This window comes from Struthio camelus, chromosome 4 (assembly GCF_040807025.1).
Source record: "Struthio camelus isolate bStrCam1 chromosome 4, bStrCam1.hap1, whole genome shotgun sequence".
Taxonomy (NCBI): domain Eukaryota; kingdom Metazoa; phylum Chordata; class Aves; order Struthioniformes; family Struthionidae; genus Struthio; species Struthio camelus.
Window position 1 is genome coordinate 52,429,889 of NC_090945.1, and position 12,439 is coordinate 52,442,327.

The 12,439-nt window shown below is 36.3% G+C and overlaps 1 protein-coding gene across 8 annotated transcripts in view; it reads right to left on the reverse strand.

Annotated features, from left to right (window-relative positions):
- Positions 1–12,439, reverse strand: part of FAT1 (FAT atypical cadherin 1) — a 116,521-nt gene that overhangs the window by 73,034 nt on the left and 31,048 nt on the right. For all 8 annotated transcript variants that reach the window (XR_011141043.1, XM_068942706.1, XM_068942704.1 and 5 more), the window contains exon 3: positions 3,129–3,443. Coding sequence is in view for 7 of the 8 variants with exons in the window: in XM_068942706.1 (XP_068798807.1) it covers positions 3,129–3,443 (315 nt within the window). In the remaining variant the exon portion in view is untranslated. The remainder of the gene's footprint in view (positions 1–3,128; positions 3,444–12,439) is intronic.

Below are 12,439 nucleotides of genomic sequence, written 5' to 3' on the forward strand. Positions count from 1 at the left end.
TTCAACTGTTCTTTTCAGCTAAGCCCTGTTTTAATTCAGTGAGGGAGGTAACCTACATTCTGTGCTGTAACTATCACATCACATAACTTTTTTTTAAAGTGATTTTTAAATTCCTTAGTATTCCAATCCGAGTCAAAGAGCTTTCACCTTAAATAAGATCTATTGAGGTTAAATGTATTTGATCTGTAAGAGACAGAAGAGAGACTTGGGAAGTAATAAACCTGATAACCTCAGTCCAAACTCATCTTGATCACTACATTAGTATCTAGTGTAGATTGACAGTTTCAAACTGTGGGAATGCGTGGGAAGAGAATAAAGCCCTTCGTATCACACAAAATCCAGCTTCCTATACAATATGAAGACAATATACAGGCATCTATGAGCTAGCCATTTGATTTTCACTGAACTTATTTGCATGCAGTCTGGAAACACAGCAGAAATCAGCTAGAAAGGTTTCTCTTCTCCTCCCTTCTTCTCCTCACACTTTTTCTCTTCCTCTCTTCCGCATGTCTATTATGTTTGTCTAGCTAGCATTTAGTATAAAATGCTTTAGTAGTAAAGATATCAATGAATTCACTTATTCCTGTGAGTTAAATACCTTTAAAAACATTTTTCCCTTTTCACAAACTCTGCTGAACCACAAGGAGATGTCTTCGTTTCAGTGCTTGTGTTCTGAAATCTATTTGTTTTCATTCGTTGTTCCCTTTAACATGGGGCTGAGAAGTACTTTACAGTGCATTTCCTTACTTCTACAGTATACATGCAACAATACAATCATGCTACAAATTCTCCTGACACAAAATTTTTACAGTTTTCTATTAAACGTTCCGTATCACTTCACCATCTACTGAGTAAGCTCCCTCAAGCTCACTTTCTACCTTAACTGAGACAGTTTCCTAACGCAATAGCTTTCTGTCTACAAACTCCATCTGAAGACAAGTCACTTAATCTCTTTCTACCTTAATTTTTCTATCTAAAATATAAGAATTAAGACGTTTCTTCAGCTCAAAACTTAGGTGAGGCAGGTACCCAAGTGTCTTTGTTAGAAAGTTTGGAAAGCTCTACATAATGATATAGAAAGCAGAAAAGAATCAGAACAGACAAGAAAAAATAGAACAAAGAGGAAGAGAAAACATGGTATAAAAACGTGAGGAAACAGCAATGAAAAACATGATGGTCATGTTGGTCAACAATGATGGTCAACAATACAGCCAGAAACAAATGTAAGCAGAGTTTATGTTCACTTGCAACTCCAGCAAAGCAGACAGACAATTTTTTCAACTCAACTCACAGGTGAGTTTATACCCATTTTATCTATACTACTGATTGTGATAAGAAGAAACACTGAGGTAGAAGAAGGGAAATAGTACTTTTTGAGAATAGAAAGAGGAAAGAGAGAAAGAATAGACAGAGGAGAGGAACATTCTTTCCTTTGGGGTCAGAAGTAAGCAGAGAAAAAGAAAGAGAAATGGAAATAAAGATCATCAACAGTTACTGCATTCACTTCAAAATGCATTAGGAATTTGTACTGTTCCACTTCCTGTCAGCTAGCCTTTGTTCTAAAACCAACACTTCTCTAAATATACTATTTAGATTTAGGCCCTAACTATGCTAAGCATCTGTTGCTATCGCTATTCCATATATCCCTCTTGACAGTGTCTTCTCGTGTAGATGCAGTACATGGTGCTGGCAAAGAAACTGTTGTCAGAAATAACCCAAATGACATATCTGTGTTTGTACCCAGAGCTTTGCTGACACAGCCGTCTCAGCTGTTACAGTATGCAAGTTTTTCACATCACATGAAACAAAATTAAGGCTATAAACTAAACAACACAATCTTTAAAACATACTTTTCACCCATAGCTTTACTCCTTTAAATTCCCTGCAATCCCCTCCATGAACGAACAAGACCTAAACAGAAAAAGGCTAGTGTTCCTCTCTCCTACCTACCATGTGTGTTAGCAATTAAAATGACTCTCTATACCTATCTAGCATACCTTCATGTAAAACACTGGATTCTGAGTAGGAATTTTTGGTTGAGTGAATCAGAAGCATTTCCTGAAACCTGTACTGTGAAATAGTACCTAAATACATCATATGAAAAGCTAAGTTGTGCCCTACCCAGCAAAATATGATTTAATTAATAACCTCTTTACACTTAGAAAACATTTGTAGGAAAAAAAAAAAATCCAGCATAGGTATAGTTTTCTCTACATTCGTTCACCAGCAAATGATGACTGGCAACCTTTACACTGCTTTTAAGCAAACCGCAGTTTCAGTTAAAATGGAGTATTGTTTCCTCTCTGTCCTGCCCGCATTTCTGCATTTATAATTCACAATTACTAAAGCGTCACTTGTTTCTTGCATTTGTACTTTGCTATTGAAACCTCAGCCTGTTTTTCTGACGCTTGACAAACAATATTGAACTAAGATTCTTTCTTTTCATTATATACCAACCACAGCTATAAGTTACAATCTTCCAGATTTTGTATCTCTTAAAACGGCAACAGTTACACTGATAGTCCTTTCTGACTGCAGGTCAAGCAAGTTTGCAGTTAAAAAACGGTCTGCTTGTGACAAAAATCCATGCATGAAAATTTGGAGAAGAAGACGGCTAAAAACACTGTGCCTAACACACATCTGGTGATTTAAATCATCTAGTGTTTTGTCTCATGTCAGGACTGCACTTTTGAAGGGAATCTCCCAATTGTCCCTACTGGTTGTGCTTTGGTTCATAGTATGGACAAGTCTTGAAGAACATGAATCAGATTCCTTCTGGATGAAACTAAGCTAAAAGATATACTGCAAGAACATATCTATTGCATTCCAAATGCAAAAGGGAACTGCTCAGTCTAGAGCAGTGCTACTCTGAAATAAACCTCCCTAAATGTGTATAATGAGGATGTCAAGTACTTTGAACCAACTGTTTCGCTCCCAAATCCTCTTCTACTGGTCAGCATGACTTGCTCTTACGACCCAGTCCAAGACTCCAGGTTATCTCTGTAACTATTGTGAAAGCATCGCTATAACGTTAAACCAAAGATCTTGATTTTGCCCATTTAACATATTTTCACAAAGTAATACACTGACTCATTCATATTTAACATAAAACACTAAGTTGTACTTACCAGTTTTGGGGTTTATTGAAAAGAATCCCTGTGGATTTCCACTAGTAATCTTGTAGGTTAACTTCTCGCTTGAGCTAGAATCTGGATCAAATGCCTCAATCTGAACAACGGATACATCTTTAGGTGAGTTTTCCATGACTTCTGGGTAGTAAACTGGTTCTGTTGTCTGAGGAGCATTATCATTAACATCCCCAACTTCTATGTAGATTTCAATGAAAGATGACAAAGGCACAACACCTTGGTCTGTTGCATAAACGGTTAACCAGTAATGTGAAGTAGTCTCACGGTCCAGCCGATCAGCAGTCTCTATAATACCTGTTAAACAGGGGGGGGGAAAAAAAAAAGCTCAATAAATATACAACAACATGTAGAAAAAGAGTAACAAACTTAAAAACACACAAACACACACAAGTTCCACCTAACAGAGACCAATTCTACAAGCTCTGTTTATGTGTACACACAAACATATTAAGGCCAACCTGAAGCTACAAAAAATAGGATTACTAAAGCAATTTTCAGCAGTTATGCATTACATACCCTGAAACAATATATTATTTTTAAGTTAATTTTCTTTCCATCATCTTTTGAGATTTATCTGATCAATTAAATATTCATAAAAGCAATTTTGCCTAAAAGATTAAATGCAATGAGTAATTTACAGCTTTTTCAGACTTGAATGACCCTCTTTATTCTTTACTGATTACAGTGAATTTTACATTATATTATCTGATTTAGATGCCAAACTTTTAAACTGTTTACCGTTATCCACATTAATGAGTAATACTTAAATGCAATATATTCTTATGTATGTTCCTAAATGAATTATTCAACTAAATTTTCTTAATGTGCATAAGTATTTGGCTTCACATAGAAATCTTACAGATAAGAACCAAATATGCCCTGCAGTTAATCTTTGTAGCATTAGGACCAATGGCTGCCATAATTCTGGCAAGTGAAAGCAATGCTTACCTTCACAGTTGCACACCCATAAAATAAACTGTCATCTAAGGAACAGCTACAGAATTCACAAATTTAATAAAAATCCATGTACTGAGTCTACAGGACCTCGTCTGAACAAGAACTAAATAATGAATGAGGAAGTGAAGTTTGATACACTGTGAAGAGAATAAACATAGTGCTATTATACAAGCACCTTACTCTACAAGGTACAGCCGTAACGTGTTATATTTCAGCACAGTATGAGATGTGGCCTTAACTTATTTGACAGGGAGAGAATATCAAACAGCTTCATGGAGCCAAGCCATGATAGAAACTTTGCATTTTCCTTTTCTTCAGCCAGTCTCTCCTACAGGTGTCTTCTTCCAGACATTTTCTAAATAGCATTCAAGGTGAACTCAGTACATCACAGGGTGAGGGATCAAGAAACCCCTCACAACTATTTCTGTGGTAACCTGACAAGGGTTCTGTCATGCCTCTTATTTTTATGCTATGCTGAAACATATAGGCCTAATCAGGATGAGACTCCAAATGAGGCTCTACAGGATTAGACCACGATATCTGGTTTTGGACTTTGCATACATTCACAGGATGAAAGCATATGTGCATGGCCCCTAATCTTGAGCCCATCTACTCTACTCAACATATACACTACCGGTAAAACGAGACCTAGATAAACCATGCCATTATGCTTTTAAATTCTACAGGAAAGGATTTAATTGTAAATCGTATTTCCTTCACACACCCCAGATACACACGCTTGTTTTCATTTAAGTAGCAAAATGAGATAAATATTGAGGAATTACTCATTTGTTCATTACTTTCTTTGTCTTGTGGGAAACTGTGAAAAGGTTTGACAGTAATCATTCTGAATTTTAAGATGCCAATAAGATCACATTAGAAGGAGGGGATAGCACCTAACACCTGAACCTGCATAACACCCACATATAAAGTTTCAAGCAACTCAGCATTTCAGAGCTACCACCAGATGTCACTGTGGAAACTGGTTCCACAAACTGTAAAAGAATTCAGAATTTGAACAGAAAGGAGGGCAGATAAAATATTACCATTTCAAAACATATCTATACATACATTCTGTACACATGTTCCTGAAAGCAAAATGGTAGCTTTATAATTTCCCTCTTTTCAGAGAAATACCAGCAAAAGCTAAGCCAAAGTGTTAATTTTAAGGATGCTCACATTTCACATTTCCAGTCTCTTCAGCTCAGTATTTGCATTTTGTTTGCCTGCAGTTTTATAAAAACAAATAAAAAACCTATGCAGTCACTGCATTTGTGCTGTGGTTACCAGTTGACTCTAGTATCTGTATAGATTCAGATTGTTAATGTACATGTAGCATAATTCCTAAATAAGATATCACAAATTTATGTTCTCAACAATGCACATGCAGTCTCAAGCACCCACTTACTTGCATTCTATTTTTGTGGCTCGCTCCTGCTACACCTTTTGCATCTCTGCTTCAGCCAGGAGACTTTCTGGCAGCAAATAAATTGCTCACTTCTGAGGCTGTCTATCCACAAAACCTACATGCTGGATGCAGCATGCAAGCACTCCACCTTCAGAGTCCCTGTATGCCTTGGAAAACTTCACAAAACCTTCATGTCCTACCAAACACAAGACTAGCTTTTATTAATTCCCTTCTGGCAAAGCTTCCTGCAATGTTGTTCTGCTGCGGGGAGCATGCTTATGCATCAGATTGAGCAACCATTTTTGTTTTACCTGTCCTGCATTCTTAACAGTAGCTACATCAAAAGTGTCAGATTTATTTTAAGATAGTCTTGCCTGATTTTAAAAAAACAGAAGACGACGCTTCTTGTAATGGAGCTCTCTTCCTGCAGTCTGTTCACCAGACACATACAAATTCTACCACCTTAGCTATCAAAGCTTAGCTAGAGGTTTAAAAAAAAAAAAAAAGAAGACTGAACCTATTTTGCTGTGGTAGACTGTCAGTTCTCAAGTATTCACTCTCTGAAATCACATACTTTACAATAAAAGAAAAAAAACCCACAACACCAAAACTAAAGAAATGGTGTTTCAAAAGGAAGTATGTAAAAGGATTATAGGGATAGTGACTAACAGTACAATATAGCAAACATGGTCAACTTTATTTTCAAATTTATTTCAAATTAGATCGGTATCTCTAACCTGATTTATGTTTTACACTGACTTTCACAGACGTATAGCGACAAGTCTGATCTGTCTAATTATTTGACTGCTGAACAATTCATGCAACACAGATGTCTACTGAACAGCGTGGCTTGGGCATTCATAATTTCTCCAACTTTAATTTTCTGCAGGGTCACCTGCTCTCTAACTGTGCATTACTAAAAAATTACATGAAGTCTCATTTACTAAAATTATTTCATTTTTCTCATGTTGAAACAGATCCTGAATTGTTGTGGATGAACATTTTTTCAATGAGCACTGCTGTTTATAAGCCCAAATTGAAAAAAAAAAAAGCATCCAGGAAGATCATTTTACTAGCAGTCACGTAGGCATAATGTTTATAGTAGTGTTTAGATTTAATGCTAAATAAAAAAATGAATTACTGAATGAACATTTCCTAGATGCATAAAGGTTAAGAAAAAAAAGGAGGGGGGCTATCCCCTCTGCATATATCCTACTTACACTTTATATATTTATTGCTGTTTTGTCTATTTTAGACAAGTTGGAAAATTTATTACAGATGGACAGCACGTGTAAGAAGTGCATTATTTTGACAATATTAAAAATGAAGACTTGAAATAATATTCCTCAAGGGTACAAGTCATGCAAAAGGAGACAAGAAGATATGGAGGAGAGAATTTTCCTTTCACCTCTTGCACTTAAAAGGGGGGGAAGTCACCACACCATTCTCTTCCGTTAGTAGGAGCTCCAGCCAAGAAGGAAGGGATGATTGGTCTACAATACGACTCAGCTTTCTTCATATCATTTCCACTCAACAATAAAATGGAACAGATACTCATCCTGTAAGCATGCCTTGGACGAAGAAAAAAAATCTCGCTATCAGAACCTGGGTTTCTTCTGGTTCTGCATCAGCAGACATATATATCAGAAAATACAATCAACGGTTTAAATAGATGTACATGCACAAAATACTTGTATTTTTCCCTCTCTAAAACTACCACACAATTCGACCTTACATCAGTAATTAAAAAACACCATGCTTTTGTCATTACTCCAGTGAAAGTCACTCTTGTTTCTTCAAGTTTAACACTAAATCTTTCCTGATTTTACCACGAGAACACTAGTAGCTTCATCGTAAGTTGCTATGAAACAATAATGAATACAACGCACAGAAATTTCAGTACAGTCTGCTATCCCTTTTAGAAAATATAAGCCCAAAGAAGAATAATATAACTAAGATTTTGTCACAGAATAATAAGTTCTCCTACCAAATCACAGGTCTAGAATCTGTCCTAAAGTATTATCGACTAGTCTGCCAACTTACTGCTTTGGCAAATTTTAACATTTCACTCTAGCGGTCCATTTTACATATTAGGGTGTGATGCTCTTATGATGTCTGAAGGCTAACATCCACAGATTTGACAGAATAAGTCACTAGACTGTAGTTCTGAAGACAGCAGACAGAAAAATGATGTTGCGATTCAAACGTCAAAGAGAAGCAATAAAATAATATTTAAGAGCAAGTTTGTTTTAATCTTGCAGTCAGCTAACTCCATTAAGTATCACTGAGATGCTGACCAGCATTGTCATTTTTGACAGCATATTTTGGCTCCAAACAAGTATATCGCCACCACCTTCTTTACTTCTTAAATGGTGCAAAGCACATATAGGGAGTATAATTAAGTACTTCTGTTATACCTTCAGTGCTGTGAAGACAGTCTCTGTCTTTAGACAGAAGAAGATATGGAATTTTTTTAAGCTTTTCAGGTGGTCAGGATAAAAATATATTCATATTCAGTCATTAAACATCAGAGAGGAATATAAAAGTTTTCTGATGAAATGTTTTCCAGTCATCTGGGAGAGGACATCAGAGTTGATTTTACAATATTTGCACGTCTGAAATTTTAGACTAGATGTTCTTCTCACTTGAACCAATAGGACTTTCCTACTGGCTTCATTAAAGTAAGGTAAAAGTCCTAAGTTAATACCATAGGATAAAAATGGGACAGAATGCAGTGTGGAAGAATGGGGTGGCTTAAGAAGCTAAAGAAAAATTAGAACATTAACCCCACTCTTGACAGTGAGCACAAACTTTTAGAACCAACATTACTTCCAATTTAAATCCCATAACCCAAATCGCTAGAAGCAAAGTTACTCTTAAAAAATAAATAAATCCATCTGAAATCTGACAGTCTTACATATGCCAATTTTATCCAATTAACAAATGCTCAAAGTATAATACTCCCAATTCCCAGGGATGATCCTCCTTAAGTGTGCTTATCCATGAGAACTCTCATTAACAATATTAATGACTCTGTAATGGAAATCAAAACCCACAATCATTTCTTAGTAAACCATGAAAATGCAGTTTAGCAGAATTTGCCCTGGGAGTGACACGTGAAACAAACGAAGAGAAATCCCTGGCCTGGAACATGATGCTTGAAATCTGATTACAAACTTGATTAATCTAAATTCTAATAAGCTGGGCAAATCAAAAAGCTTCTTCAGCTGCTTTAACAGTTGTCACCGCAAAACAATTCAGCAATATTTTAAGAAGTGAACAAACACAGGTTTTGATCAAATACAGCTTTCTGTGAACAGCCAATCCAAATTAAAGAATTAAAAGTGAGTAGATTAAGTCTATTACAAACAGGCATGCCACACGTTGATGACACTGGTGTGCAAACATATCACACAAATTGTTACTTTGCCTTGAATTCTACCCGAATGTTAAGTCACAAAAAGTATAAAGTACTGCTTCAGGTCTACGTAGTCTTTTCAATTAAAAATAAAATTAGGAGAGGTGTTTAGCTTTGTACGTATTTCACTTTACTACCTTAATCTCTGCTACCTCTAGGTAGGCCACATACGCTTTCCAGAAAGTTACTAGTATCTACGAAGCTAGCTTTTATGTGGGCAAGGGTCCACAAAATGCCATCTCCCAGAAGTCTGCAGTTATTCTGGTCAAATTGCCGCTTTATGTTTTGTGGAACTTTACTTAGTTGTTGCTAAAATATGAAAGAATATCATCATATTTCTTGCTTAGTTGGGCGTGGGCTTTGAGTAAAATGTTACTATACATAATAAGACTATCATAACTTGGCTTTTAATTTTAAGAAACTCAAAACGACACCATTTTCAAGCTGTCATTAAAATCTCCACATTTGCACTGTGAGAATAGGCCAAAACAACTGAAAAGCATTTTCCAAAGCTGGTATTTTCCACTTCTTCAATTGATTTTTGAAGTCTGCCCAGGTCATACTATTCAAAATAGCAAGCATTCTAGCCTATACTCCATCTTTGGGTGCAAGTTAGGGACAGCGCAGTCCTTTAACACTATCCCTATTGAACACAGAGGAACGCAAAGTTTGTTTTGTCAGACTTTTTCCTCTACCTTTGCCTTTCCTGCAATACCTCTCTTTCTTAGGTTATTACCTGCCACCTCAAAATAATCATTTTACTGAGCTGTATAAATATAGAGGATACAGCAGAGCTGACAGGATAAGAAAAGGAAAGAGCATCTGGAAGAGGAGGAGATGCAGTGCTTGTCTGCTACTCAGCAGTCCCCAGAGGCCTCAAAGAAGAACATCCATATTCTTTCATCCTCCTCTTCCTCCTGAGTAACTTCCAGAGCTGGAATCAAATTAGGACAGATAGCAAGTGTGATCCAGTGTTACACATTTTTTTCTCCCCACTTTATGCTCCCTGTAAGACATAGTAAGAAAAACCAAGGTATCTTGGAAAAAAGGCAAATTTATTAATAGATATGTCACGCACCCACACAAGGTAAAACAGACTACAGCAGACTGGAGTGTATTGTTTACAAAGCCTGACCATAATACGTGGTGTAAACTGTAATTCTACTACAAATTGTGATCGGTGTCAAACCTCAGACTCCTTCCGCTTTTAAAATAATAATAAAAAAAAATCCTCTAGCCAATTTGCCTGTATTTCTGATGTACCAGACTATGTCTGACTACAGCAGTGGTGACCAGGAACAGGGAAACACCTTGAAAGAGCAGCCAAACACAGCCACAACACTGCATGCCACAGAGTTCTAGGAAGCAAAGGTTTTGAACCATATAACATACTGAATTCCCAGGATGAAATTCTTTCTTTCCCTCAGGCTACTGTGCTACTGCAACTCATACCTCTACAGAGCACCAATGTATAAGGGATAATTGAGCCCTAAGCCCGCAGTTCTTCTAAAATAGCATCCAATGGTAATATCAAAAGAATCTATTCGTATTTGATCAGTCAAACAGTACGATCAAGTCACTTAAAATCAAAAACAAACAAAAAAGGTAGCACAATAACACGCTACCCTTAGTGGATTTTTATACTAGGCAAACCAACTATTCTTAAGCACTGAAGATTTCAAGTGCATCCTGTCACAGAGGCAAGAAACTATTCAGCACTTAAAATGTCAGTTGAAAAGACCAAAATCTCCATCCTGTGAACTCCCTGAAACAGTCTACTAAAGAAGGAATGGAATGAGATTCCTTTCGCAGAAGTGAAATGTCAGCTTGTCCGCTGTATAAACAGGGCAGCATGCCAAAAGAGGCACTGCACTCTAACTTCTGAAATACTAAAGACCTGCAGCAGGCAATGTGAGCTTTTAAAAGTGATTTACAATCTATCTTTTTTTTTTTAAATAATGTTTTGATAACATAACTGAGCTGGAAAAGTGCTAGCCCTTCCTTACTCATATCACATATGCACTTTGAACAGGAAGCATTACCTAGTCATGCCTCTATGGAACAAAGTGCAACAGCTACCTGGAGAAATATGGTTTGCTCTTGAATTCATTACAATTTAAGGTTTATCACTGACCACACAAGCTACTCCTTTATCAGGCTTCTTGCATCTGATTCATGAAACAGGCTAAACTGCACTGTTTCAGAATAGAAATAATCCTTGGTTACAGCCCTGAAGGAGAAGAGAAAAAGTTTCAGTAACTAACGCCTTTGAATCACACATGAAGAAGAGGCGTTCACCACTCTTCCTCTCCTCTTCTCTAGCAGCTTCTCATCAGGCACAGATAGCAAGGCTATAACCTAGCAACAACCAATCGATATTGCCTCTTTTGCATAACTCATGAAAAATTCAAATTATTTGTTTGAAAATACATCTGAGAAATATGAATGTGCAGAATTAAGAATTCAATTTAGTTTTAAATATTTCCATTGTTTCTATTGGACAATGCAATGACTCTTCTACTTTGCCTGAGCAAAGCCAAACTGTAAATTAATGCAGACATTCTAATTTCTTTTTTAGATAATTGGGTTGCTCAACCTTTCACATGCTTCCTGATTAGCTGTACTTTAATATTTTCAAAAACCAATTAAAAATGCCTCTAAAAAAATTTGCAATCCAATTATGTTGCAAGTTAAGATTTTCACATGCACCTCAGAAGTGCCATTTGTCCTCAATATAATCATTCCTTCCAATATTTACAGTTTGTCACATTTTATGTTTAGATTTTGTAAGTTTATTTTTATATGTTTAATAAGTTCTTATACAATGGCTTTATCCTAAATTTATGTTTGTGTATATACATGTGTGTGTGCCTGTATGATTGTAAAATATTTATATATAACATTTCTTCTTTATAACTACTGAAGAAAGGTACTGAAAAAATTAAACTTTCCAATTTCTGCTTCAGAGAACTCTCAGAAAGATATCTTGCAGGAGTATCTGGGGAAAAAGAACACTAAAAAAACCCTCTGATGAATATATTGGAATTACAGGTCCTTTTTCAGCTTTTATAAAGGAAGATACACAGAAAATTGAATGAAATTTCTTTATTTACAGCTCTCTGCAATAGAAAGCTGCATACATTTCATATTGTATCTTGTGTACTACCAGCTGAGTCATCACAGTTAGACTGGATTGTTAAATGCAAGGCAATACTTGTTACTGTTTCAAGGGCAAAGGGCTCATTTTCCAACATAAATCTAACTTGAGAATTTGAAGCAACCTATCACTAGCAGTATCAGCAAGCTGATGGCACTGTACTGAATTTATACTAACAAATTCTTTAACTGGTAAATGACATTTCATTGTGGAGCTGCAAGGACTTCCCAACATGCCTAGTACACCAACTCTTGCTTTCTTTCTAGAGACTACTTCTTGCAGGTCCAGAGAGGTGGAAACAGAAGAGTATCACTGTAGAGCACACGTGGTCCCTAGAGAACACAGAACTG